The sequence below is a fragment of the Aotus nancymaae genome, unplaced genomic scaffold (assembly GCF_030222135.1).
Source record: "Aotus nancymaae isolate 86718 unplaced genomic scaffold, 86718_ANA_hifiasm-v0.15.2.pri h1tg000040l, whole genome shotgun sequence".
Classification (NCBI taxonomy): domain Eukaryota; kingdom Metazoa; phylum Chordata; class Mammalia; order Primates; family Aotidae; genus Aotus; species Aotus nancymaae.
The window spans coordinates 59,412,218-59,440,143 of record NW_026988454.1 but is presented as its reverse complement, the minus strand read 5'-3'; the positions used below and the strand labels follow the sequence as shown (position 1 = coordinate 59,440,143).

At 38.0% G+C, this 27,926-nt stretch overlaps 1 protein-coding gene across 2 annotated transcripts in view; it reads right to left on the bottom strand.

Moving 5' to 3' along the window:
• Positions 1–406: 406 nt before the first annotated feature.
• SEC63 (SEC63 homolog, protein translocation regulator) overlaps positions 407–27,926 on the bottom strand; it is a 92,478-nt gene continuing 64,958 nt past the window's right edge. The window contains exons 15-21 of one of the 2 annotated variants that reach the window (XM_021670499.2): positions 25,716–25,775; positions 25,374–25,544; positions 21,348–21,506; positions 19,552–19,653; positions 8,428–8,526; positions 5,073–5,177; positions 407–4,136 (exon numbers count right to left, since the gene is read on the bottom strand). In XM_021670499.2, coding sequence (XP_021526174.1) covers positions 3,993–4,136; positions 5,073–5,177; positions 8,428–8,526; positions 19,552–19,653; positions 21,348–21,506; positions 25,374–25,544; positions 25,716–25,775 — 840 coding nt within the window. In that variant the 3' untranslated portion in view covers positions 407–3,992. Of the gene's footprint in view, positions 4,137–5,072; positions 5,178–8,427; positions 8,527–19,551; positions 19,654–21,347; positions 21,507–25,373; positions 25,548–25,715; positions 25,776–27,926 lie in introns of both variants that reach the window. The other variant, XM_021670498.2, reaches the window with a different exon arrangement.

Sequence of the window (27,926 nt, the reverse complement as noted above, 5' to 3'; positions counted from 1 at the left end):
AACAACCTCATGCTGAACAGAGTGGCAAGTCCTTCCCACGTGCACCTTTCATTTGCCGCAGTCACTGATTTATTAGGCTGTGATTTGCTCCAGGTCTCAGTAAGTCGGCCCCAGCACTACTGCTCCACACCTGTACCACCTGCATTCTACAGACAACCGCTGTGCAGGACCCTCCCCTTGCCTATCAATCCCACCTCCAGACCTACTCATCTCTAACTCAAAAGTCTCACTTTGCCCTTGGGAGCTACAGTAGGGCTGGCCACAGTGAATGCCAACTCTCCAACTCCAGAGTACATCACTCTGTGATCTCAAATGGTGAGTGTCAAATGTCACCCTATCAATACCACAAAGCAGTGGTGCCCAAATGTTTTCATCATGCACCCAAATCAGAAAAAAATATATAATGCACCAGTAAATGTATATTTATTTATAAATAATAGAAGTGTACAATTGTACAATATATTATGTACATTATAAAACACATAAAAATAGAAATTTAAAAGGATGAGATTAAATACAAATAATCATTTTAACACTTCTTCAATGGATTGATCGTCTCAACACCCCTGGGATGTATATACCCCCACCTGAAACAATAGCCCTAAAGTATGTCAATGATTGTTATTTGGGTTTTCAGCTCAGGTTACAGAAATAGGTACAAGATCACATCTTTTAAGTTTTGCAAAATAGCCCTAGCATCAAGTTTAAATGGATGAGAATGCTTGGTGCTAACTTCTTGAGACATTTTTGGACTAATCACTACACAGCTGGTAAAGTGTCATGTTATGGTTCACCAATAGTTATTTCACTGTGAGGCAGACGAAATAGGGGAGTTCATGGAGTTGAATCAGACTATTTGTGGGAAAATTGTTTAAAAGAAACATTTAAAAGCAAAGGATGATGATTTGCCTTTTTTTTTTTTTTTTTTTTTTCCAAAAAACCAAACAGGCTGGGCACAGTGGCTCATGCCTGTAATCCCAGCACTTTGGGAGACTGAGGGCTGATCACTTGAGGTCAGGAGTTCGAGACCAGCCTGGACATGGCAAAATCCCGTCTCTACTAAAAATGCAAAAATCAACTGGGTGTGGTGGCATGCACCTATAGCCCCAGCTACTCGGGAGGTTGAGGCAGGAGAATCGCTTGAAGCTGGGAGGCGGAGGTTGCAGTGAGCTAAGATCGCACCACTGTACTCCAGCCTGAGTGATGGAGTGAGACTCTGTCTCAAAAAGAGAGAAAAAAAAAAGCCAGTAAATTAAATAGCTAGCCCCTAAAGATATTTCTTCTGCCTACAGACTTAAAAAAAATGGCATTCCAAACAATAGCCAAGGCAAATGGATTTAAATGAATTGCCACTCATCTACCTGATCTAATACCAGTGAGCCAGTTCTTAACACTATTTTTTTTCATTTTGATAGCTCCAGTATCCAATCACAGAGCCTGGCACATAAAAACTCAGTAAATACGTGATGAATGATAACCCCTCAAAAATTATATAAGGTGCCAAATTACATTTGAAATAACAATTGTGACTACAGAACATTCTGGTATATGGTTTGGATTGGCGGAAGCAAACAATAAAGCTTGTGGTCAAAAATAACGTGCCCAGAGAGCCTCCTTGTATCTCTCCCCTCCTGCTTCCATATCAGTTGACATCCATGCCCCTCTGCTTCCACCAGGCTTGAGCTTCCCAGCACATGGTGGAACACTACAGCTTCATGGGCCTGTCCTTTTCCAGCTTTCAGTGCAAGCTGGGAGAGGCAAAGCAGAGGGTATTTTTTTTTTATAGGAAGAAAATTGAAACTTCATTAAAGTTTCCATTAGATTAAATGCAAACTAGGGTGAGTAGTTTGTTATTCTCATTCTAGAGGAAAAAAGGGACGTGGAGTTTAGTGACTTGCTGGAGAGAGAAGAACTGTCAACTGAAGGCTCAGTTCTTTCACTACTACAATATGGGAAGAGGTTACCTAAGTACTCACTAGAGGAAAATTTCTTTTACTTGGTTGGGAAGTATATACACATAGAGAAAAGGAAAACAAACTGGTGGAATTTTCTGGTGATGGTTGTTTTTTTTTAAGCACTGTGGTGATTTACTAGGTTATCATCCTCTCCAGAGTCTTAAAGCTAGAGAGCAGCCAACTGTATGAATGAACTTATAAAGCCTCTTTAAAGCCTCTTTAAGGCAAAATAGCCACTAGAAAAGAAGTATTTTTCCTGAAATCTTTCAAGAAAACTAGGCAATGCGCATTTTACACATTGTTGTCTTGTCTGCTCACTTTCCTTGCCTTCATGCTACACCTGTTTTCTCTAATCCCTCCTTTCACTTGACATCAGCTGGCTCACCCCCGCCACCACATTTAGGTAATCAGTAGCTGCCTCAAGACACTGGTGCTTCACAGCAAAACCTGATTTGAAAATTAAACCCACCCTCTTACTTGTACAACGAAGTAAATGAAAAAAATCCTCAGTGACACTGTCTCCTGCCTGCCAAGAAAGGGTCTCACTAAACTGGTGACTGAGGTTACAGTGAAAAAAACTCCTTTGACCATTTGATAGGAAATACTACATCCTACATTTAGAACCAAAAAAACCATTCATGGTTTTGGTAATTTTCAACTTTTATTTCCACCTACTGCAGTCACAAGATACCAGTGGTAATTCTGCGCTGAAAGTGGCAACCTTTTAAGTAAACAACGTTGCAAATTCTAGTATCCCAATAATATTTTGGCCTATGGCGATTTTGATAGGAGAAGATTATTACAATCAGTTTTATAACACTACAGACTTATGCTTCCTCCATACCTAGGAATAAAAATACCCTCCCTCAATGATTCATCATGTACACATCTCTACTCTTTATAAGCACTATCCTTCCAGCTGTACTGAGGGGAAATCTCTCTCACTCCTGCGTTTTTCTGTAGCATACAGAAATAGCAGTCATTTTAGCAGTAATGTACAATATTATTCAATTTTTAGTTGAAAAATAAAGGAGTGGGTCGCCCTATTTATGTCCTTTCTCTGACAGTAAAAAGACACACACCATTGAAACATAAAACGAGTCAACAAAGTTCTATTTTTATTGACAGAAGTCCAAAATGAATACAAAAAAAACTTCCTTTGCATGTTATACTTACTTTCCTTAAAAAGCTTCTGATAGAGTCAGGTAGACTGAAAACTAAGGATGTAGTTCAGCTTTTATAGTGAACCTTTTTAAAAAAAGGTTTAATAACATAAGCCACCAGTATGAGAAAACATACGGTCCCACTATCACTTTTAGACCTACAGCTTATCAAAAGAATTAGATCCCGCATTGATCTGCTAAGACAGAGGTTTAGAAATGTTTTAAGCCATTAAAAGCCATTTTTATAATTTGTCTGATAACTCTGGGCAAATAAGAAAAGGAAAATTCCAAAACATAGCCCTCTATATCATGTGGAATGTGAGAGAATGCCAACTTATGACCAAGATAAGTAAAAATAAAAGTTTAAATCTATGAATGGAGCCGTTACAGTCTTGTATCACTGCAAAATGTCAATAATAGAGCTTATCAAGAGATTATAAACTTGAGCGATGTTACTTAAAACATATTTGTGGTGTTTAACATACTTTAATGTTTGCTAAAACTAAAGCTGAACAAAGAAAAGTCGCTCATTTATAGACTGTGTCTCCTGTATCTTTACTTTTACTGGGACCATAGATTGATCAGATAATACATAGCCCACACTTCTGGACAGTTATAATAACAAAGGATTTATTTTCATTGCAGATGAAATAAATGCACCAGCCCATACTTGAAAGGTTTCAACAAGCCTGACATTTTTCAGGTTGTGCCAAGGCACCGCCACTGCCTAGTTATATTATGCACCCATTTCTAGAGTAAAAAAACTACACCTCCCTCAACATCAGTTCTGTACTGTTTCTGGTTTATTTTACACTTCCAAAACAGCAACAAATTGCAAATATCTGCAAACACTGTGGTCCGTTCATAGTACTGCTTAGTCATCATCTTCTTCTTCCTCCTCTTCTTCCTCAAAGCTATCTTCAAAGCCCTCACTGTCCTCCTGGTCTTCATCCCCCTCTATTGCTGTATCCCACTGTGGGTGATTTTCTGGCACAGGCTTAGCCTCATGAACTTCCAACTACAAAGAAGAATTAAATACAGACATCAGAAATTTGGGGAGAAGTAATGGAAGAAATCCTGGTAAATAAAAGGTTTTCTTTTTATTAAAGAAATAGATTTTTATGGATATAATTCTAAATTCAACTTATTCATTTAGAATAGACACTTCATCCCAGAAATAAAACAACTAAATCTAACAATATGTGAATGTAGTGAAATTTCTAATACAAGTTTGCATTTTGATTCTATATGTTATACTACTTATGAATGTAGTTCTGTGGCACAAAATAATTGTGATTCTTGAGCAGGAACACTGAATCGTATCTTAATAGAAGCCTCCTGCTGAAGGAAGAAAAACCCGAAATATTTTGCAGTCTCAACACTTGTGACGTAAAATTCCATAGTTAATAAAAGAAATATGGAACCCTCATGGAAAAAAAGAGGTTCGCCTTTACTGGCTACTTCTACCCTTTATAGTGCAATAATACTTTTAGCACCATCTCTCTAATAGGACACCTTTTATCAAAGCTCAAGTGAATTGGTAAACAAAGATTAGTGTGCTGCAAATGATACAGAAAGTATATGCTCAAATATGATAAAAATAAATTAGTTTCAGAAATAATAAACACTCCAAATAGAATCTGTGGTAAATATATATATATATATGCTTTTCTAAAGAAAACAGAACCCATTTGCAGGCCTTATAAAATTACAGCACATTAAAATGTATCCCTAAAGTAATTTAGATTTCAATGTTGTAAATTGTTATATTCCTTAAAACCTAAAACCTTAAGTTTATTATTGCAAGAGTAGTCCATCAAGTGTATCACATATAAAGTATGAGATGACTTCTTTTTCCTTCCATGACTCTACATTTCAAAACTAGAAATGTTTTCCTAGTGTATTAAACACTTATACAGAAAACTATTATTTACTGAAGAGTCACTTTTCTTACCTTCAATGGTTTAATCTGATCCAAACCCATATAGGAGTCTGATCTCAGAAACACAGTATACTGATAATTTCCTGGCTTGCCTGGTGCAGGAAATTTCAGCTCTACCTAGAAGATAAAATCAGCACTTAAAAATCTGTATTTTGGGGAGGAAACAGCTCACTCCCTAAAATTCCTAGACCACAGTATTTAACAGCCAGGTGTTTACTTAGATGATATAGAAAGTCCTAACAAATGTTATTAAAGTCTTTATAAATAATAAAAAAAGTGAACATATTATAAATACCTCACAAAGACGAAATCAAATTATGCATAACTGATGAGGTTAATTTGTATCTCTACAATTTAAGAAAGCAATACTTAAAGCAATCAAATTCTATGCTATCACCCTGAAGAAATTTAGTAGATATAAAAACATAAACAATGAAATGTTGGAATAAAACAACAGACTTCACTAGATAGGAGACACTTCTCGCCAAATTTTCTTATTTCTAGAATAAATGCCCAATGCCAAAGGTCAAGAAGATATTTTATTAACCAACAAATCACGAACTGCAAATAGAAAGAGTAAAAAAGTTTCTATTCCACTTGGACAAAAGAAGAACGATTTTTTTTTAAATGACATTTGAATGCTCTGGTGATCTGCCTCCAATCTCCAAAATCCATATTTTATAGACAAGATTAAATATTAAAATATGCCAGTTTTTAAAAACTAGAAAAAATCACGAAGGAATCTTTTTCTTTACATTAATCTCAGTTTGGCCTAACTGTAACATAAACCTAGAAATTATAAAAGACTCTTTAAATCATACTACAAAAAATAAATAAGAAAATGGATAAACAAAGAGCTATTTATATTTCTGTCTGGTAGAAACAACCAGAATAGTAAAACAAACTGGGGAGATATATTTATATCACAAAGGGCTAATTTCTTAAATTAAAAAAAAATACCAAACCAATTTTTTACTTTATTAAAAAAATTTAATAACTTAAAAAAAATCAATTATTATTATTATTTTTAATAAAGACAGGGTTTCACCACGTTGGTCAGGCTGGTCTTGAACTCCCAACCTCAGGTGATCCGCCCGCCTTGGCCTCCAAAGTGCTTGAATTACAGGTGTGAGCCACCTCACCCGGCCCCAAACCAATTTTTTAAGACAACCAAAGTGAACAATGGTCACAAACAGACACACAAAAAAGATGACTCAAACACAAGGAAGGTGTTAAGTTTCACTCTTCAGAGAAATAAAAACTACACTGAATAGAATGAGCAGAGTAAAAACTGATTCAGACAAGCATCATCAATATATGCTTAAAATGAATGGGTAAAACACTGTTGGAGAATAGGACATTCACACACGGCCTAAATATCAACCCACAGATTAGAGGGAGAGAAAAATACCTCTACAATAGAGAAAAACCTTAACTAAATGAGCAACCTTAATATCATGAACAGAGGGCAAAGTGATTTACTGTACCTCTGACATAATGCACTAAGAAGTACATCACCAACATAGGGTGCTTGCCAAAAACATGTAACATGGACATAATAATGAGTAACCAATGAGACAAATTCAAATTAAATGATATTCTACAAAATACCTTGCCTAGAGTCATAAAAAATATCAGTGGCATGGAAAGATTAAAGCAAATCACGGACAAGGACAAGAAACAAGGACAAGAAAGTATTCAAGACTAAAAAGGTATGACAACCAAATACAATGTAAAATCACTTTTTTCTTTCTTTCAATACAGGGTCTCACTCTGTTGCCCAGACTGAAGTACAGGAGTATGATCATGGCTCACTTCAGCCTCAACCTCATGGGCTCGAGTGATCCTCCTGCCTCAGCCTCCTGAGTTAGGTTGGGACTACAGGTGTGAGCCACCATGCCCAGCTACAATGTGTGATCCTTGATTAGCTCCTGACTTTAAAAATAAAACAAAAAACTGTACAGCTATTAGTGGAATTGTTTTTGCAGTTTGAATACAGACTGCATATTAGATAATTAACCCATATCAATGTTAAATTTCCTGAGTATAATCTTTGTAGTGGGCCTATGAAGAAGGTCCTGGTTTTTCTTTTTAGAGACAGGGTCTCGCCACGTTGCCCAGGCTGCTCCTGAATTCCTGGGCTCAAGTGATCCAGCCGCCTCAGCCTCCCAAAGTGCTGGGATTACAGATGTGAGCCACCATGCCCAGTCAAAGGCCCTGGTTCCTAAGGGATACATGTCAAGTAGTTAGGGGTGTCATGTCATGATGTCTACAAGTACCTCAAATGGCTCAGGGGAAAATATATATACACATGCATGTTTTGTATGTACACATATAGTGAGAGAAAAATAAAACAATGGCTAAACGTAAACAACTGGTAAATATAGGTGGGAATCCAGGGAGGTTTCACGATACTGTGCTTGTAACTTTTCAATAGGTTTTAAAACTTAAAAGATCAGAGAGGCCATGCACAGTGGCTCATGCCTATAATCCCAGCACTTTGGGAGGCCAAAGAGGGTGGATCTCTTGAGCTCAGGAGTTTGAGACTAGTCTGGGAAACACGGGTAAACCCTGTCTCTACAAAAAATACAAAAAATTAGCCAGGCAAGGTGGTACACGTATGTAGTCCCAGATACTTGGGAGGCTGAGGTGGGAGGATCACTTGAGTCTGGGAGGCAGAGGCTGCAGAGAGCCAAGATTGCACCACTGCACTCCAGCATGGGTGAGAGAGTCAGATCCTGTCTCAAAAAGAAAAAAAAAAAAAAAATCAGAGGAAAAAATAACACTAAGATCTAAGATGCTATTTTTCACCTTTCCAACTAGCAATGATATTCAAAAATGTCTGTCATGCTAAGAGGCAATGGGCATGTTTAGACATTCATTCTTTCTATAGAGAAATAAATATCTAGCAATACAGATCAAAATTAAAAACATACAGAGCTTCTGGCCCATCAAAAATTTCACCCAAAAAATCCACACTATCAGTTCTTAGATTTTTTTTAAGACAAAAGATATACTACTTAGCACTAATACTATAAGAACAAAAATTGTATCACTAAATTCTGGAGAGGAGGAGGAGGAGGAGGAAAGGCATATATTCTTAGACACTAACAGTGAAGACTCCCAAAACAAGCTGAGAGCAAGTTTTTAAAACACTGACTAAGTTGACTACCTGTAACAATTATTTATAAATTTCCAATGAGCTTACCCCCAAAACATTCAGAGAACAGTTATAAAATGCAGGCTGAATAGAATACAATATGCCAAATATGATCAACTGCTTTTCCTAAAAAAAGATTAATGAAGCAGCATGATGGTGGTAAGTTGTGCTTTGTTAAATACTGAAATAATGTTGTTTGGTAATTACCTCTTCTGTATCTTTTAGTGTACACACATGATATGGCATGGATATTAATGTCTGCTCTTTTCTATCTGCAATGTAAAGCCACCACCATTCTTGTTTTTCCTGGAAAGAAACAAAAAGAAGAAGAAGAGTATAAATAGTAAGAAAGAACTAGGGAGAACATAATTTTGGCCTCTCTTAGCTGACAAAGTGCTTAGTACAGAATAGGTGTTCAAATGAATATTTATCGAAAGAATAAGCTGTTCTTAACATTTGTAGATCCATTGTCTAAAAGCATTTCACATACAACTTGGGGATTTCAATAGCTCCTTAAAGCCTATTGATTGGCCTTCGTATTAAAAACCCCTGACTTACCTTAAGTAACAAGGATTATTCTAAATATATATAACTATTGCACTAGTATGTAGCAAATAATCTTAGTAATCTTAATAATAAGCAAAAGCCACAAAGTAGTAGTGGAAGGAACTTGGGCAGCCAAATCAAAAATCAATACATTAAATACTTTATACACTTTGAAAAGAATATCTCAGAATGTAAGAGCCTATTTATACTTTCTACTGCCCATGATTTTACCAAGCCTGGCATTTCCAGATGAACTCCAAAAAAATTAGGAACAGATTAAAGAGCTGGGTTAAAAAAAAAATCGGGGTGGGGGCAGGGACCAAGATGGACGAAAGGGAGCTTCTCCAGAGCTCAGCTCCCGGCAACTGAGACACAGAACCAGAGCGCTATTCCCCTTATTTGTATTTCCAAACAAGGTATAGGGTTCGTTTCAAAGGGACTGGTTGAACGGCAGGATTAACCCAAAAAAAGCCAGCGAAAGCAGCCCAAAGGGGTTGAGCCAAGGCAAGGCGAGGCACTGCCCCACCTGGAAAATGTATTTGGCACGTAGGATAGAGGGGCTTCACCTCCTTGGTACTCCGATTCAGATACAGCGCTTCACTTCATGTGACTTCGGCAGCACACAGCCCAGGAAAACACCACCTGGCTGAGAACCGACCCAAGTTGCAGCCCCTGCCAGACCGGTGCCTTGTCAGCGCAGACCAGGGCGGAGACTTGGACTAACAACGAGAAGGCTTGCAAGAAGGAAATGCCTGACACACATAAGAAGGGAGAGTTGAAAGCAGGGAAGGGGATACGGCCAGAAAGGTCCCACCCCCACAAGATCCAGCAAGCGGAATCCCTCTCCTGGGAGAGTTTCAGTTAACACATCAGACGGAGCTCCATCTGGGAGCAGCGGAACTCGACGGAGGGAAAGAAGCCCGCCATTGGGAAGGCGGGGCTAGTCCCACCGGCATATGCGGAAACCAGGCGAAGAATAAACAGCAGCCTGGCTTAGACAGAGGCAGCCCAGCAGCGCCTCCACAGGCAGGCAGCGGACAGACAGTCCCAAGCGGCACACTGACACCTGCATTTAAAAAAAAAAAAAGTCAGCCGGGCGCGGTGGCTCACGCCTGTAATCCCAGCTCTTTGGGACTCCGAGACGGGCGGATCACCAGGTCAAGAGATTGAGACTATCCTGGCCAACATGGTGAAACCCCGTCTCTACTAAAAATACAAAAAAAAAAAAAAAAAAAAATTAGCTGGGCGTGGTGGCGCGCGCCTGTAGTCCCAGCTACTCAGAAGGCTGAGGCAGAATTGCTTGAACCCAGGAGGCGGAGGTTGCTGTGAGCCAAGGTCACGCCACTGCACTCCAGCCTGGCGCCTAGTGACAGAGTGAGACTCTGTCTCAAAAAAAAAAAAAAAAAAAAAAAAAAAGTCTAATACAGGAGAAATAACCCCAACTTTAACAGAAAGGACGTGCCCTCAGAGATCCCACCCGAAATCACCAACTTCAAAGATCAAAGATAGATAAATCCACAAAGATGGGAAGAAACCAGCACAAAAAAGATGAAAAAAAGTCCAGAACGCCTCTCCTCCCCAGAGAGATCACAACGCCTCACCAGCAAGGGAACAAAACAGGTCAGAGAATGATTTTGAGAAGCTGTCAAAAGCAGGCTTCAGAAGATGGGTAATAACAAACTTCTCCGAGCTAAAAGAACATGTTCTAATCCAATGCAAAGAAACTAAGAACCTTGAAAAAAGATTAGACGAAATGCTAACTAGAATAACCAGCCTAGAGAAGAACACAAACGACCTGATGGAGCTGAAAAACACAGCATGAGAACTTTGTGAAGCATACACAAGTTTCAATAGACAAATCGATCAAGCAGAAGAAAGGATATCAGAGATTGAAGATCAACTTAATGAAATAAAAAGATAAGGCAAGATTAGAGGAAAAAAATGAAAAGAAATGAACAAAGCCTCCAAGAAATATGGGATTATGTGAAAAGACCTAATCTATGCTTGATTGGTGTACCTGAAGAGGATGGGGAAACTGAATCCAAGCTGGAAAACACTCTTCAGGAATATTAACCAGGAGAACTTCCCCAACCTAGCAAAGCAGGCCAACATTCAAATACAGGAAATACAAAGAACACCACAAAGATACTCCTCAAGAAGAGCAACCCCAAGGCACATAATCCTCAGATTCACCGTGGTTGAAATGAAGGAAAAAATGCTAACGGCAGCCAGAGAGAAAGGTTGGGTCACCCACAAAGGGAAGCCCATCAGACTCACAGTGGATCTCTTGGCAGAAACCCTACAAACCAGAAGAAAGGGGGGGGCCAATATTCAACATCCTTAAAGAAAAGAACTTTCAACCCAGAATTTCATATCCAGCCAAACTAAGCTTTGTAAGTGAAAGAGAAATAAAATCCTTTACGGACGAGCGATTAATGAGATATTTCGTCACCACCAGACCTGCCCTACAGGAGCTCCTGAAGGAAGCACTAAACTGGTAAAAAAAAAAAAAAAAAACACCCAGTACCAGCCACTGCAAAAATGAACCAAATGGTAAAGACCAACGACACAATGAAGAAATTGCATTGACCAACGGGCAAAACAAATAACCAGTAACAAAATGGCAGGATCAAATTCACACATAACAATATTAACATTAAATGTAAATGGCCTAAATGCCTCAATCAAAAGACAGAGACTGGCAAACTGGGTAAAAAGTCAAGACCCATCGGTGTGCTGTATTCAGGAGACCCATCTCATACACAAAGACACATACAGATTCAAAATAAAAGGATGGAAGAAGATCTACCAAGCAAATGGAGAGCAAAAAAAAGCAGGGGTTGCAATCCTAGTCTCTGATAAAATGAACTTTAAACCAACAAAGATCAAAAGAGACAAAGAAGGACATTACATAATGGTGAAAGGATCAATACAACAAGAAGATCTAACTATCCTAAATATATATGCACCCACTACAGGAGCACCTAGATACATAAAGCAAGTTCTTAATGACCTACAAAGAGACTCCCACACAATAATAGTGGGAGACTTTAACACTCCATTGTCAATATTAGACAGATCTACAAGACAGAAAATCAACAAGGATATCCAGGACTTGAATGCAGAATTGGAACAAGCAGACCTAACAGACATCTACAGAACTCTCTACCACAAAGCCACAGAATATACATTCTTCTCAGCACCACATCACACTTACTCTAAAACCGACCACATAATTGGAAGTAAATTACTCCTCAGCAAATGCAAAAGAATGGAAATCATAACAGTCTCTCAGATCACAGTGCAATCAAATTAGATCTCGGGATTAAGAAACTAACTCAAAACCACAAAGCTTCATGGAAACTCAACAACTGCCTCCTGAATGTGGACTGGATAACAATGAAATAAAGGCAGAAATAAAGATATTCTTCAAAATCAAAGAGAATGAAGACACAACATACTAGAATCTCTGGGACACATTCAAAGCAGTGTCTAGAGGGAAATTTATAGCAATAAATGCCCACATGAGAAGCAAGGAAAGATCTGAAATCAACACCCTATCATCAAAATTGAAAGAGCTAGAGAAGCAAGATCAAAAAAATTCAAAAGCTAGCAGAAGACAAGAAATAACTAAGATCAGAGCAGAAATGAAGGAGATAGAGACACAAAAAAAACCCTTCAAAAAATCAATTAATCCAGGAGCAGTTTTTTTGAAAAGATCAACAAAATAGATTGCTAGCCAGATTAATAAAAAAGAAAAAAGAGAAGAATCAAATAGATGCAATAAAAAAACGATAAAGGGAATATCACCACCAATCCCACAGAAATACAAACTACCATCAGAGATTACTCCAAACAACTCTATGCATAAAAACCAGTAAACCTGGAAGAAATGGATAAATTTCTGGACACTTGCACCCTCCCAAGCCTAAACCAGGAAGAAGTTGAAACCCTGAATAGACCAATAACAAGGGCTGAAGTTGAGGCAGCAATAGCCTACCAACCAAAAAAAAGTCCAGGTCCATACGGGTTCACAGCCAAATTCTACCAGACATACAAAGAGGAGCTGGTACCACTCCTTCTGAAACTATTCCAAACAATACAAAAAGAGGGAATCCTCCCCAACTCATTTTATGAGACCATCATCATCCTGATACCAAAACCTGGCAGAGACTCAACAAAAAAAAGAAAACCTCAGGCCAATCTCCATGATGAACATAGATGCAAAAATCTTCAATAAAATACTGGCAAACCGATGCAACAGCACATCAAAAACCTTATCCATCAAGATCAAGTAGGCTTCATCCCAGGGATGCAAGGCTGGTTCAACATACGCAAGTCTATAAACATAATCCACCACATAAAGAGAACCAAAGACAAAAACCACATGATTATCTCAATAGATGCAGAGTAGGCCTTTGACAAAATTCAACAGCTCTTTACGCTAAAAACTCTCAATAAACTAGGTACTGATGGAATGCATCACAAAATAATAAAAGCTATTTATGACAGACCCACTGCCAATATATACTGAACGGGCAAAAACTGGAATTCCCTTTGAAATCTGGCACTAGATAAGGATGCCCTCTCTTACCACTCTTATTCAATATAGTATTGGAAGTTTTAGCCAGAGCAATCAGGCAAGAAAAAGAAATAAAGTGTTTTCAAATAGGAAAGGAGGAAGTCAAATTGTCTCTATTTGCAGATGACATGACTGTATATGTAGAAGACCCCATCATCTCAGCCCAAAATCTCCTTAAGTTGATAAGCGACTTCAGCAAAGTCTCAGGATACAAAATCAATGTGCAGAAATCACAAGCATTCCTATACACCAATAACAGACTTAAAGAGACCCAATTCAAGAGCGAACTCCCATTCACAATTGTTACAAGGAGAATAAAATACCTTGGAATACAACTAACAAAGGAGGTAAAGGACCTCTTCAAGGAGAACTACAAGCCACTGCTCAAGGAAATAAGAGAAGACACAAACAGATGGAAAAACATTCCATGCTCATGGCTAGGAAGAATCAATATCATAAAAATGGCCATACTGCCCAAGATAATTTATAGATTCAATGCTATCCTCATCAAACTACCAATGACCTTCCTCATAGAACTGGAAAAAAACACTTTAAACTTCATATGGAACCAAAAAAGAGCCCACATAGCCAAGATAATCCTAAGCAAAAAGAACAAAGCTGGAGGCATCACACTGCTGGACTTCAAACTATACTAGAAGGCAACAGTAATCAAAACAGCATGGTACTGGTACCAAAACAAAGACCTAGACCAATGGAACAGAACAGAGGCCTTGGAAGCAACATCACACATCAACAACCATCTAATCTTTGACAAACCTGACAAAAACAAGCAATGGGAAAAGGATTCCCTGTTTAATAAATGGTGTTGGGAAAACTGGCTAGCAATGTGCAGAAAGCAGAAACTGGACCCTTCCTGACACCTTACACTAAAATTAATTCCAGATGGATTAAGGACTTAAACATAAGACCTAACACCATAAAAACCCTAGAAAAAACCTAGGCAAAACCATTCAGGACATAGGCAAGGTAAGGACTTCATTACTAAAACACCAAAAGCAATGGCAACAAAAGCCAAAATAGACAAATGGGATCTAATTAAACTTCAGAGCTTTTGTACAGCAAAAGAAACAATCATTAGAGTGAACCGGCAACCAACAGAATGGGAAAAAATTTCTCCAATCCACCCATCTGACAAAGGGCTAATATCCAGAATCTACAAAAAACTAAAACAGACTTACAAGAAAAAAAACAAACAAACCCATCCAAAAGTGGGTGAAGGATATGAATAGACACTTTTCAAAAGAAAACATATATGAGGCCAACAAACATATGAAAAAATGCTCATCATCACTGGTCATTAGAGAAATGCAAATCAAAACCGCATTGAGATACCATCTCACACCAGTTACAATGGCGATCATTAAAAAATCTGGAAACAACAGATGCTGGAGAGGATGTGGAGAAATAGGAACTTTTATACTGTTGGTGGGAGTGTAAGGATCTAGAAATAGAAATTCCATTTGACCCAGCAATCCCATTACTGGGTATATACCCAAAGGACTATAAATCGTTCTATTATAAAGACACATGCACATGTATGATCATCACAACACTGTTTACAGTAGCAAAGACCTGGAACCAACCCAAATGCCCATCAATGATAGACTGGACAAAGAAAATGTGGCACATATACACCAAGGAATACTATGCAGCCATAAAAAACGATGAGTTCGTGTCCTTTGTCAGGACATGGATGAAACTGGAAACCATCATTCTTAGCAAACTGACATAAGAACAGAAAATCAAACACTGCATGTTCTCACTTATAGGCAGGTGTTGAACAATAAGAACACGTGGACACAGAGAGGGGAGGACCACACACTGGGGTCTGTTGGGGGGGCTACGGAAGGGACTGTGGGAGAGAGGGTGGGGAGGGATAACAAGGGGAGAAATGTCAGGTATAGGTGATGGGGGGATGGAGGCAGCAAACCACCTTGCCAGGAATGTACCTATGCAACAATCTTGCATGATCTGCACATGTACCCCAGAATCTAAAGTACAATTAAAAAAAAAAAAAAGGAAATCACCAGAATGTACATAATGACAGGAGGGAAAAATGAGAGAACAAGAGACAGAAGAGTATTAAAAATATATAGCAATTTTAGAAGGCCAAGCAGTCTGAGAGCACCAAACCTCTGCAAACTCAGCAACAACTGCTCCATTACAGCACACCTCAGTTAACTATTTAGTCATCTGCTTAGTAACACGTGTTTAAGGAAATATCTTTCTAAAACGGTTTAAAGAAAAATGTTTTGCAGCTTAAAAGAAAATATAACTCTAGATGTTCTAGAGTTTAATTTAACCAAAATAGTTAATTTAACCAAAATAGTACAAGACTATTCTAAACTCTCAATTGTCTAAAATGGTTAAAAAATCATCTTACTGAAACGGTTTACTTTAAAAAACGTGGGGTTTTGGGTTTTGTTGTTGTTGTTTTGTTTTTGGTTTTTGTTGAGACAGGGTCTTACTCTGTCACCCAGGCTGGAGTGCAGTGGCACCATCTCAGCTCACCTCACTGCAACCTCTGCCTCCAGGGCTCAAGTGATACTCCCACCTCAGACTCCTCTCACTGCAACCTCTGCCTCCAGGGCTCAAGTGATACTCCCACCTCAGTCTCCTGAGTAGCTGAGACTACAGGCATGTACCACTACATCAGGCTAATTTTTGTATTTTTTGGAGAAACAGGATTTCATTATGTTGGCCAGGCTGGTCTTGAACTCCTGGGCTCAAGCAATCCTCCCGCCAGGCCTCCCAAAGTGCTAGCATTACAGGCATAAGCCACCACGCCTGGCCAATGTTTATGTTTTTAAACTAAAATTGCTACACTATTTTAACTATAAAAATAGATTAAAATTTGGTTTATCTTTCAAACACTACTATATTAAGCACAACTAAAAACTCTTCTGTTTAAGTATCTTTGGAGACAAAGCTTTGCAACATTAATAAGCCTAATAAATAAATCACAAGTACATGGTGACATGAACTGGACCTAACAAGAAAAATTCTGCTTAAACCAAGAGTCTGGACTACGGCAGTAGGCATATTTGTATGTAGAACATATGTGTGTAAATACGTAACAGTCTCAAAGTGGAATATTAACACTTCTGTTGTGGCTACTCAAATCTGCCCTTGCAGCATGAAAAAAATGAGTGTGGTTGTGTTCTACTAAAACTATTTACAATGAAGCCTTATTTACAAAACAGGAAGGGAGCCAGATCTGATCTGCAGACTGCAGTTTGGCAATATCTGTTTTAAAGACACAGAAACCTGGGTTATTTCACCTCCCTAAAATCTCATTTTCTTCTCAACAATCAGTACCTACTTCTGGCCATGTTGTAAAGATGATCTGAGATTATGCAAATAAAAAATATATGTTAGAAAGCCTAGCACATGCAGTCTAACAAATGGCAGTTATGATTATTTGTGACATAAGGTACAGTAACACCTCTTTTACTTAAGTCATTTTTATTTTTGTCAGAAACATCATTACCACAACACATAGGGAATGTAAGCAGCACAGGGATATGTTAAAGAATATGCACTTCTTTACCTCCCCACTTAGAGAATGCCTTTCCCTCCAACCTCTTAGCCTGTTTAATTAGAATGAGATTCACTCAAGAATATTTATTAAGGGCCAGGCATGGTGGCTCAACCCTGTAATTCCAGAACTTTGGGAAGCTGACGCAGGTGTCAGTTCGAGACCAGCCTGACCAACACGGAGAAAACCCATCTCTACTAAAAATACAAAATTAGTCGGGTGTGGTGGTGCATGCCTGTAATCCTAGCTACTCAGGAGGCTGAGGCAGGAGAATTGCTTGCATCCGGGAGGCAAAGGTTGCAGTGAGCCAAGACTGCACCATTGCACTCCAGCCTGGACAACAAGAGCAAAACTCCATCTCAATAAATAAATAAATAATAATATTTATTGAGAAGCCAGTGAATTATCAATTAATGGCACTATGCCTGTGCCTAGACTCTGGTGCACATTAAAAGTGAAATAGATGTTCTGTGAGTTAACTGCACTTTAGACAAAATTGTTTTTGTTATGTGAGATTCCCAACCATTCTTAATATATTACATACAACAGATGAGTTTCACTAACATGTAAGTCAAATATTATTAAGTAAGTAGTTTGGTAGTTAGGTTACTTAGGTAAGAAACGTGGAAAGGTAGACAGGTAGCATCTAGAAAATCCTAAATTAACTTTGTTTGTTCTTTTGTTTTGTTTTGTTTGAGACAGAGTCTCACTCTGTCGCCCAGGCTGGAGTGCAGTGGCACAATCTCAGCTCACTGCAACCTCTGCCTCCCAGGTTCAAGCAATTCTCCTACCTCAGCCTCCCAAGTAGCTGGGATTACAGGTACCCACCACTACGCCCAGCTAATTTGTTGTACTTTTTTTTTTTTTTTTTTGAGACAGAGTTTCATCACTCTTGTTGCCCAGGCTGGAGTGCAATGGTGCAATCTTGGCTCACTGCAACCTCTGCCTCCCAGGTTCAAGCGATTCTCCTGCCTCAGACTCCTGAGTAGCTGAGATTACAGGCATGCGCCACCATGCCTGGCTAATTTTGTATTTTTAGTAAGACAGGGTTTTGCCATGTTGGCCAGGCTGGTCTCGAACTCCTGACCTCAGGTGATCCACCCGCCTTGGCCCCCCCAAAGTACTGGGATTATAGGCATGAGCCACTGTGCCTGGCCCGAAGTAAATTTTATCTGATAAATACTCTGAAATATTTACCATGCAAATGCAGATTAAATTTGAAAAAGGTATTTTTATTTTATTTTTTGAGACAGGGTCTCACTCTGTCATCTAAGCTGGAATGCAGTGGTACAATCATAGCTCACTGCAGCCTCGGCCTCCTGGGCTCAAGTGATCCTCCAATCTCAGCTTCACCACAGGCATGAGCCACAGCACTTGGCCACTAAAAAAATGTTCTGAGGGAGTGAATGAATGTTTCCCTTATTAATTAACTAAGCATGGTCTAAAATGAAACTGTCTGTTATATGGGTATACAGTAGGCAGCTTTGAGCACCCCATGGCACTTTTTATACCAGTGAATGAATGGAATTTACTTGCTTCATTTCAGGATGCCTGGTGTTGGCAGGCTATCTCTGCAATGGGCAAAATGCCCCTAACAGATGGACTAAAGCTCAGGACATGCCAGAAGATCAGCGTGTGCATTAAGATGGAATCCTGGGCAGACTTCTCTCCAAGTCAAAACAACAGTCTGTGCAGAGCCACTCATTTATTACTAACAGATCCAAATTATTTAGGAATTTGCCTTAAGCAGTCCCCAGAAAGTCTGGATTGACATTCTCGAGGAGAAAGCAGATTTATACATGAAATCACCTGCCAAACACAAGTGGTGAGCAGAAGGTTCTGTGGCAAAGCTGTGAGACAGTCTGTGGAACAGTTTTCCGAACTGGGGGAACCAGTTCTTGACCTCCGCTCCAGCCAGAATCATACTCAAATGCAAAATGTCAAGGCAATCACAAGGTAATTTGAAAGATTAACACCCCAGGCTATCAAGGAGATTGAAAGTTGAGCAGGCTGCAACTACAAAGTAAACAAGGACAAGGCAACAAATAGCATTGTAATGACCTGTCCTGCGCCCGGGGCTTACTCATGATCAAACTCTTATGGAACTTTGTTTATTAGAGCCAAGAACACAGTTGGTCCCACAGCCACAAGCTCACTTCCCGTGGCCTAGGACAACAATGACCAGGGTCAGAGCAATTCTAATGGTTCCATGTGACCAGCAGGATTCTCAGAGGAAAAATTTAAGGATTTTTTCCTCCTATTTAGAACTTGGCAGGGGTGAGAGATTCACAACAGTTAAGCAGTCAAAGGCAAAATACTCATTTGTCTGATGAAGACTGCCTAATCTGCTAGCGAGAAATCACCATTATGCATAACACTCAGTAACAGTAACCAGGGCACAGAAAAGATAGACGCACAGAAAACCACAGAAATACTTAAGAAGTTAACAATCCCTTTTATAAGGAATATGTTCACTAAGTGTAATACATATTGTAATATTCCCTCTAAAAATATGGCCTCTGAGGATAGACCACATTTAGCACATATGAGCTAGTACACAGGACAGAGGGATAAAAATCAACTGACAAATCCCTGAGGAGAAAGTGAATGGAATAAGGAACACACTAGCCTGTATATAACTCACCTCAGGAAAGTAAAGGCTAAACACAGGATGTGTTATTTTTGATTTGGTTTCCAGTAGAGCTCTCTCTTTTCGCTGTATGCTTTGTTGTAATTCTTGCCACTCCTAGTAAAAAAAAAAATTAAAATATTTGAAATCTAGTATGTATTTTATCACTTTGAGGAGTTTCCAGATATTATTCCTGACAATGCTAATTAACTATTTAGGATTAGAACAAGTTCAGTCCCACAAATCTGATCATCTCCCTGCTCATCCTTACAATGCCTTTTTTAATATATTAAATCTAACCACTGTAGTATCAACTACATAGCCGTTCATTATCTGACCCAAGCCTGCCTCTCTTTGGTTTCCCGTCACTGCCTTCCTCCTTGTGCTTTTTATTCTAGTCATTTAAAACTATCTATAACTTACCATTTCACTCCTCCTAACCCTCTTTGGACTTTTTCCCTTTCTCTGCCTACTCATTATTCTTTAGGACCAGCTAAAGCCTAAAATATGAACTCCTGAGTAAAACCTCCCATAAATTTCCTTCTATCTCATGACTGAACTGATCACTCCCTCCTTGAGTACTTTGCATAAGATGTGTATAATTTCATATGTACTATAATATTTATTTATAAATCTGCCTGCCCCCCTAGCCTGCATATCATTCAAAAGCTGAAGCTATTTCACATTTGGCTTTGCATTTCTTTACTCTAAGACAGACTTAGGATGTGACAGAAAATAAATAATGATTTGTTGATTTAATGAATGTTATTCTTGGTCATATGAAGAAACCAGTCTGTCAAAACCCTAAAAGTCACTGCTACTAACCCTAATATACTTAGGAATAGGTCAATTCTTTCTCAAAGTGAGGCCAGGGATATAATTTATTTGACAGATTTTAGTTTTCTGGCAATAAATTTAATTCTCCAAGTACAAAAACAGCCAAGGCCCTGCAAATGCTAAGAACAGTCATCTTTATTTGTTTTCTACCATTCCCAAGGACAAGTGTATTACCCCCTTATGCTTTTATCCTTTGCCCTTTACTGCTTCCTCTTTTTCTGGTCTCTCCTTTTGCCTCTGAGGCTAGGCAGGCAATCCCTTTTTCTCTCCTAAACTACAGTGTTCCTTTTAGATCAATGGTCACTCAAAAAGAACAAGGCTAACAAACCTAAAGGAAATGTGGCCCAGCAGTTTATTTGCAGTGAGGCTCGAAGGACCACATTCTTCTCTATAATTCTTCCATGAATCATGTGCAACTTAATACCAGGAGATTTTTCTTCTATATTCTATACATTCACAACATATTAATAAATTCTGTAAAGACTTCCCCTGTCCTCAATATATCTTATATACCCCATAAAACAAGGTGGTATTCTGTAAATGTTAGCTGTTCCCTTAACCTATCTCTTGACATCAGGGTCCACAGTACTGTTTCTCTTCACTAAACATGAGCTGGAGCCTGTGACACAGCCTTCTAAGGAAGCACTAACCGTTTCACAAACACCTTTCCTTAGTCATATTTCCAGAGATATCCCAACACTGAAAATCCCCTTATGAGACCAACTGACCTAACCTCAAACCTAGGTCCTACTCTACCTAACAATTTAATATTTAAGAAATGAGAATTTCCAATCCTTGTTAGAAATCACTTTTCTTTATAACTCTGACTACCATTCCTTAAAAATGTAAAGTAATAAAATTATAAAATATACAGGTATTATTTAAAGCAAGCAAGCAAGCAAATGAACAATAACAATAAAACCCAAAGCAATCATCAGGGTATAATTCCAATTATTTAAACCTATAAGGCTTACTGCTTCGTCATCTTTGTTTTGTTTTTCATCCTGCTCTCTATCAGAGTCTCTGTCACTACCATCATCTTTTTCACTTTGGGAATCTCTATTGGTTTCTTCTTCTTCAGAATCACTGCCCTTATCTGAAACTTCTTCTTCATCTTCCTTTACCGCAGCTTCCTAAATGGAAAAAGCAAACACAAAGATTCTGCACATCTTAATGAGCACATATCAATCTGAATCCCTCAAGTTAACTTATTGTCAACATAAATAAACTGACTCAATGATAATTTCCCTATTCAAATACAATTTTTAAAATTATAAATATTTCTAAATATGTGGGAGTCAAACTAAAGAGTTTAATATCTGGCTAGTCTGTCTACTGTTAGTTATTTTATTCATTCTTCATAGTTTGTAAAATAAAAGTATTTCTATTTGCAAAGTCCAATAACACAAAGGCTAAGATGGTTCTGCTTTCAAAAACATCAATTATATTTTATTTAAGGAAAGGAAACAGGCAGTTTACAGAAAAGTATAATTTTGGGGCCAGCTACAGTGGCTCATGCATGTAATCCTAGCACTTTGGAAGGCAGAGGAGGGAGGACTGCTTGAAGCCAGGAGTTCAAACCAGACTGGGCAACAGAGCAAGATCTGATCTCTTAAAAAAAAAAAAAAATTCACTAAGCATGGTGGTATGTTTTTGTAGTCCCAGCTAGTTGGGAGGTTAGGTGGGAGAATCACTTGAGCCCAGGAGTTCAAGTCTGCAGTAAACTATGACCATGCCATGGCACTTCAGTCTAGGTGACAGAGTAAGACCCTATCTTGAAAGAGAAGAGAAACAGAAGGAGGGGAGGGGAGGGGAGAGAAGAACAAAACTCCTTTTAAAGTATATAATTACTTTCTTTAACATGGTATAATGCAGTAAGGAAAGCCAGTATCTCCAGCAAAATACTAACTCACTTCAAGAATCAAGAAAAAGAACAGAAATCAAATGCAAAGAAAGCAGAAATAGGCCGGATGTGGTGGTTCATGTATAATCCCAGCACTGGGAGGCCAAGGCAGGTGGATCACTTGAGGTCAGGAGTTTTAGACCAGCCTGACCAACATAGTGAAATCCTGTCTCTATTAAAATACAAAAAGAAAAAAAAAACCACTAGCTGGGTGTGGTGACACATGCCTGTAATCTCAGCTACTGAGGAGGCTGAGGCAGGAGAATCGCTTGAACTTGGGAGGCAGAGATTGCAGTGAGCACGACAGAGCAAGACTCCATCTCAAAAAAAAAAAGAAGAAAGAAAGGAGAACCAAGCAGTGAGAGATATAGAAGAAAGAAACTTAAAGCCAAAAGTTGGTTCTTTGAAAAGGTTAATAAAATTGATTAAACCCCTAGGCAAGAATGATCAAGAACAATAAAAATTACCAATATTAGGAAGAAAAGAGGTATAACTATATCCAGATATTAAAATTATGAATAATTTTATGCCAACAAATTTAATAATTAAGAGGATATAGACAAATTTCTTGCAAAAAATACAATTTGCTAAAATCAATAAGAAAAATGCAGAATAAATGTTAAAGAAATAAACTCCACAAATAAACTCCCTTAAAAAACTCCATTCCCTAGAGAATTAGTCCAGAGACTAAAGAAACAAATCCAAGCCCACACAAACTCTTCTGAGAAAAAAAGGAAATATTTCCTAGCTTGATTAACAATACCAGCATAAATCTGACACAAAACCTGACAAAGATATTACAAAAAAGAATGACAAACCAATACTTGCTCTTCAAAATAGATGTAAGAATCCGAAGAAACTATTATCAAATCCAGATATATATAAAAAAGGATACTAAGATATGACCAAATGATATTTGTTCCAGGAATGCAAGGATGGTTCCAAATTTTTTAAATCCATCAATCTAATTCAACAGAAAAGAAAAAAGTAAAAGAAAAAACAAAAAAAGCCTTTAATAAAATTCACTATCTGCTCGTGACGAAAATTCTCAGCAAACTGGAAATACAAGAAAACACTTCCTTAACCTGACAAAGAATAGTTACAAAACCCTTTACCTAACATCACATTTAGTAGTAAAATAATATTTGCTTCTTCCTAAGACCAAAAAGAAGAGAAGGTTTCTACTATCATCACTCTGAATCAATATTACACTGAAAGTTCTAGCCAGCACAGTGAGGCAGAAGGAAGAAAGAAAGGGCATAAAGATTAAAAAAGAAAAAAGTAAAACTGTCTTTATTCACTGATGGCAATATTGTATATGTAGAAAATCTTTATTAAAATATCTGCAAATGGTTAGAATTATTGGCAATTCATTAAGACTCCTTGATATAAGGTGAATATTTAGAAGCAACTATTTCTATACACCAGCAACAAATACTGAATAATAAAAATTTTAATGTCATTTACAGTAATACCAGAAAGCATTAAATACACAGGAGTAAATCTAACAAAAGATGTGTGCCATACCTCTGCCACTGAAAATTACAAAACACTGCTGAGAAAAATTAGGGAAGATCCAAATTAATGAAGATAAACCACAATCATGAATAACAAGACTCAGTATTGTTAACATGTCAATTCTCCCCAGATTGAACCATGGAGTCAATGGAATGCCAATGTGAATTTCAGCAGCTTTTGTTTTTTTGGGGGGGGCGGTGGGAATCATTAAGTTTATTCTAAAAATTGGCAGGAAATGTAAAGGAATTAAAGTAGTTAAAATTTTAATCAGTAAAATAAAGAGTTGGAGTACTTACACTACCATATTTCAAGACTTAACATAAAGCTACAATAATTAAAACTGTATGGCACTGGCATAAGAATAGACAAATAATCAATAGAATGAACTAGAGAGTCCATAAACAGACCTACACATCATATAGAGTATCATCTGTTTTACAACAAAGTGCCATTACAATTAACTGAGGAAAGAGTGACCTTTTCAATGAACAGTGCCAGAGTAAGTGGTTCATATCCCCTACCTCGTACCATTCATGAAAAGTTAATTCAAGATAGGTTTATCAAATAACATAATAATGTTTTCAGAAGAAAAGAGAAAAATACCACCATGATCTTGGAGCAGGCAGGATGTCTTAATTTTTAAGACATAGAATCATTAGCCATTGATGAAAGATGACCTCACTGATGAAGAGACTAATGAAATTGACCTCAATAAGAACCACTAAAAGCTACCATTAAGAGAGTAAAAACATAAGGACTCCGATCTAGAATATATACAGAATTCCTACAAATTTAGTAACAAGACAACCCAGTAGAAAAAGAAGTTATCCAAATGCCCAGCAAGCATATGAAAAGGTGTTCAACATCATTAGCCATCAGGTAAATACAAATAAAAATCATACAAAGAGTTATCATTACAGATCTACCAAATGGCGAAAAGACTGGTAAAACCAAGTATTGGTGAGTATGTAGAACAAAAGACTCACACATTGTAGGTAGGAGCACAAAATGGTGTAACTTTGGAAAATAGGCTCTTTTAATGAGTTAAGCATGCACCTATTTTATAATCCAGCAATTCCACTGCTAGGTGGAAAATGACTGTCCACAAAATGCCATATATAAGAATAAGCATAGCATCCTTTATTCATATTAGGTAAGAACTACAAACAACCCAAATGTCCAACAACCACAGAACAGATAAATGTGGTATATTCAAATAATGAAATACTACACACACACACAGAGAGAGAGAGAGAGAATGAACTACTGCTACAAACAATACAGAGGGATTACCATGGACATAATGCTGAATGAAAGCAGCCATACATAAAATATGACATTTATATGACCTTTAAGAAGAGGCAAAACTAATCTATGGTGATTACAGACAGAAATGTGGGAGGTGGAGGGATGGGAAGATGGGTGGAGGGCTCATTTACTGAGAGGGGCACAAGGGAGCTTTCTAGGGTATTACAGGTGCATAACTATGTAAAACTTTTGAAGCTATACACATAAGACTTGTATATTTTAGTGTATGCATATTTTAGGTCAATAATGATAACAATAATAATAAACTTACATTCCCGACAACTCCATTTGCCTGCTTTTGTTTCTGTGGCTTTGACTGTGGTAATGGCACAGGTGTAGGTTTTTTTTTTAAAGGTTTCTTTTTTTTTGATTTAGCAGTTTTCTTAGGTCCTTTACTCTTCTGTTGCCATCCTCCTTTTGTCCTGTTCTTGTTAGCTTCAGTCTGCTGTGAATCATAACACGTCATACTCATAAGTTATAGCAATAGATTCAATTGAAGGCCGTAGTAATTTTTAGGCGGAAATAGCTAAGCTGAATTACTCTTCCAACTGGAGAAGTAAATAAAATATTTCTCTCATTAGGAAAGATAGGTTCAGAAAACCCAAGTTTTTACCCCATCTTCTGCTGGCTGATCCTCTGCAGCACAGATGGACTGCTCCTTTTCAAATACTTCCTGGGGGTAGCAAGAAGAGAAATACAACATCTGTCAACCTATACTTATCTTTCAGACAAACAAAGCAATCTTTCAAAATCCATTTTAGTAAGTATTTTTAACTGGCTACAATTGAGGAAGGAGGAGGAGACATTTAGTAATTGCTAGCTGATGAATGTGTGCATATGCAGGTAGATACCTTCTAAAGTATCTCACATCTGTCTTGAATATGTTTTGAAAAGTACGGTCTACTCTAATTTAAAAATGCAATAAGGATACATACAGTAAGAATATTTGTTTAAAGTTTCACTTTTATTCTAATAGCAAATAAACATGAATATTTTAATGTTATGAGTATATTACATTATTTTCTGCATTAAAACCTTGACAATATGTCAGTGTGATATGCGAAATAACAACAATAAAACACTGAGAGTTTTATTAGTTTATTCACTATTGTCAGTGATATTGTTCATTGGACCTGCGACTAAGAACTGAATCCTCACAGGTGGGGCACAGTGGCTCATGCCTATAATCTCAGCACTTTAGGAGGCCAAAGCAGGAGGATCACTTGAGCCCAGGAGTTTGAGACTAACATGGGCAATATAGCGACACCCTACATCTATTTAAAAAAAAAAAAAAAGAATCACCAAGAAAATCTACGTATCCTAAAGCTATATCTACCACCAACTATTTAATCCATTTAGAATCAGTACAGAACCTATAAATTTAGGATTTAAATCCCAGTAAGCATCTATATTAAAAGATGACATATAGGCTATGTTTAATAAACTCCCTAGGATTATTAAAGCTAACAAGTAAAAACTGTTAAAATTGTTAGGCTCTATACAATAAAGATAGCCTAATTCAGGAGTCAACTCTGAATGGTCCACACCACTTGCCCTTTTTTTTTTTTAAAGACAGCAGTCTCATTATGTTGCCCAGGCTGGTCTCGAACTCCTGAGCTCAAAGGATCCTCCCACCTCAGCCTCTCAAGTAGCTGTGCCACTACCTACCCTGCCACCTACTTTCAAAAACAAAGCTTTTCTGGAACACGACCACACCCATTTGTAAGTTCAGTGGTTGCTACAAACATTGTATGATTTATAAAACCTAAAATATTTACTATCTGGACCTTTAAAGAAAAAGGTTCCTAATCCCTAGTCTAATTCTATAATTTCCTCCTTTCGCTTATTAGCTGGGTTCTGATTCTCGATTACTCCAATGTACAGTTCATGCAAGAATGGGAAGATAAAAACAATTCTTTTCTTTATTCCAGGGCAGTTTCATTCTTTTTTCTACCAATTACTCCAGAAATGTCAATAGTTCAAGATCAAATTTTTGCTCATTTTCCAGTCTGGAAGTCCAAAGGATATGGGTAGTCTAGGTTTGGATTCTAAACCCAATTCTAGCATTGGTTTCGGTTCCTGTTCTCCCAGGAGGCACCTCTCTCACTCACAGTCCACAACAAATGCTTCCTTATCACTTGCTATAATAAAACCAACATCTTTGATTCAATATATCCTACTACAAAATAAGATTTTCAGGTCATGCTTGGTGGTTCACATCTGTAATCCCAACACTTTGAGGGGCTGAGATGGGAGGATCACTTGAGGTCAGGAGTTCAAGATCAACCTGGCCAACACAGTGAGACCCCCATCTCTATAAAAAAAAAATACATATGACTTTCCTACCAGCAGTTTTAGGCATGGGATATAAATGCAGCATATATTTCTGGCAGATGCTTGAAGACCTCAGAGCAAGAGGCTGAAATCTACCACTAGTTAAATAAATTGCATCAAATACTATAGTCTCTACCAGTTGACTCAGGAAAAAATATAACAGAAACAGAGCCAGGCATGGTGGCTCACACCTGTAATTCCAGCACTTTGAGAGGCCAAGGCAGGAGGATCCCTTGAGCCCAGAAGTTCAAGACCAGCTGGGCAACCTACATAGACCCATCTCTACTAAAAATACAAAAAATTAGTTGGATGTGGTGGTGCACACCTGTGGTCCCAGCTACTCAGGAGGCTGAGGTGAGAGAATGGTTTGAGCCTAGGAGGCAGATGCTGCAGTGAGCCGAGACCATGTCACTGCACTCAAGCCTGGGTAACACAGTGAGACCATGTCTCAACAAAAAAATTAAACAGGCCAGGCTCAGTGGCTCACGCC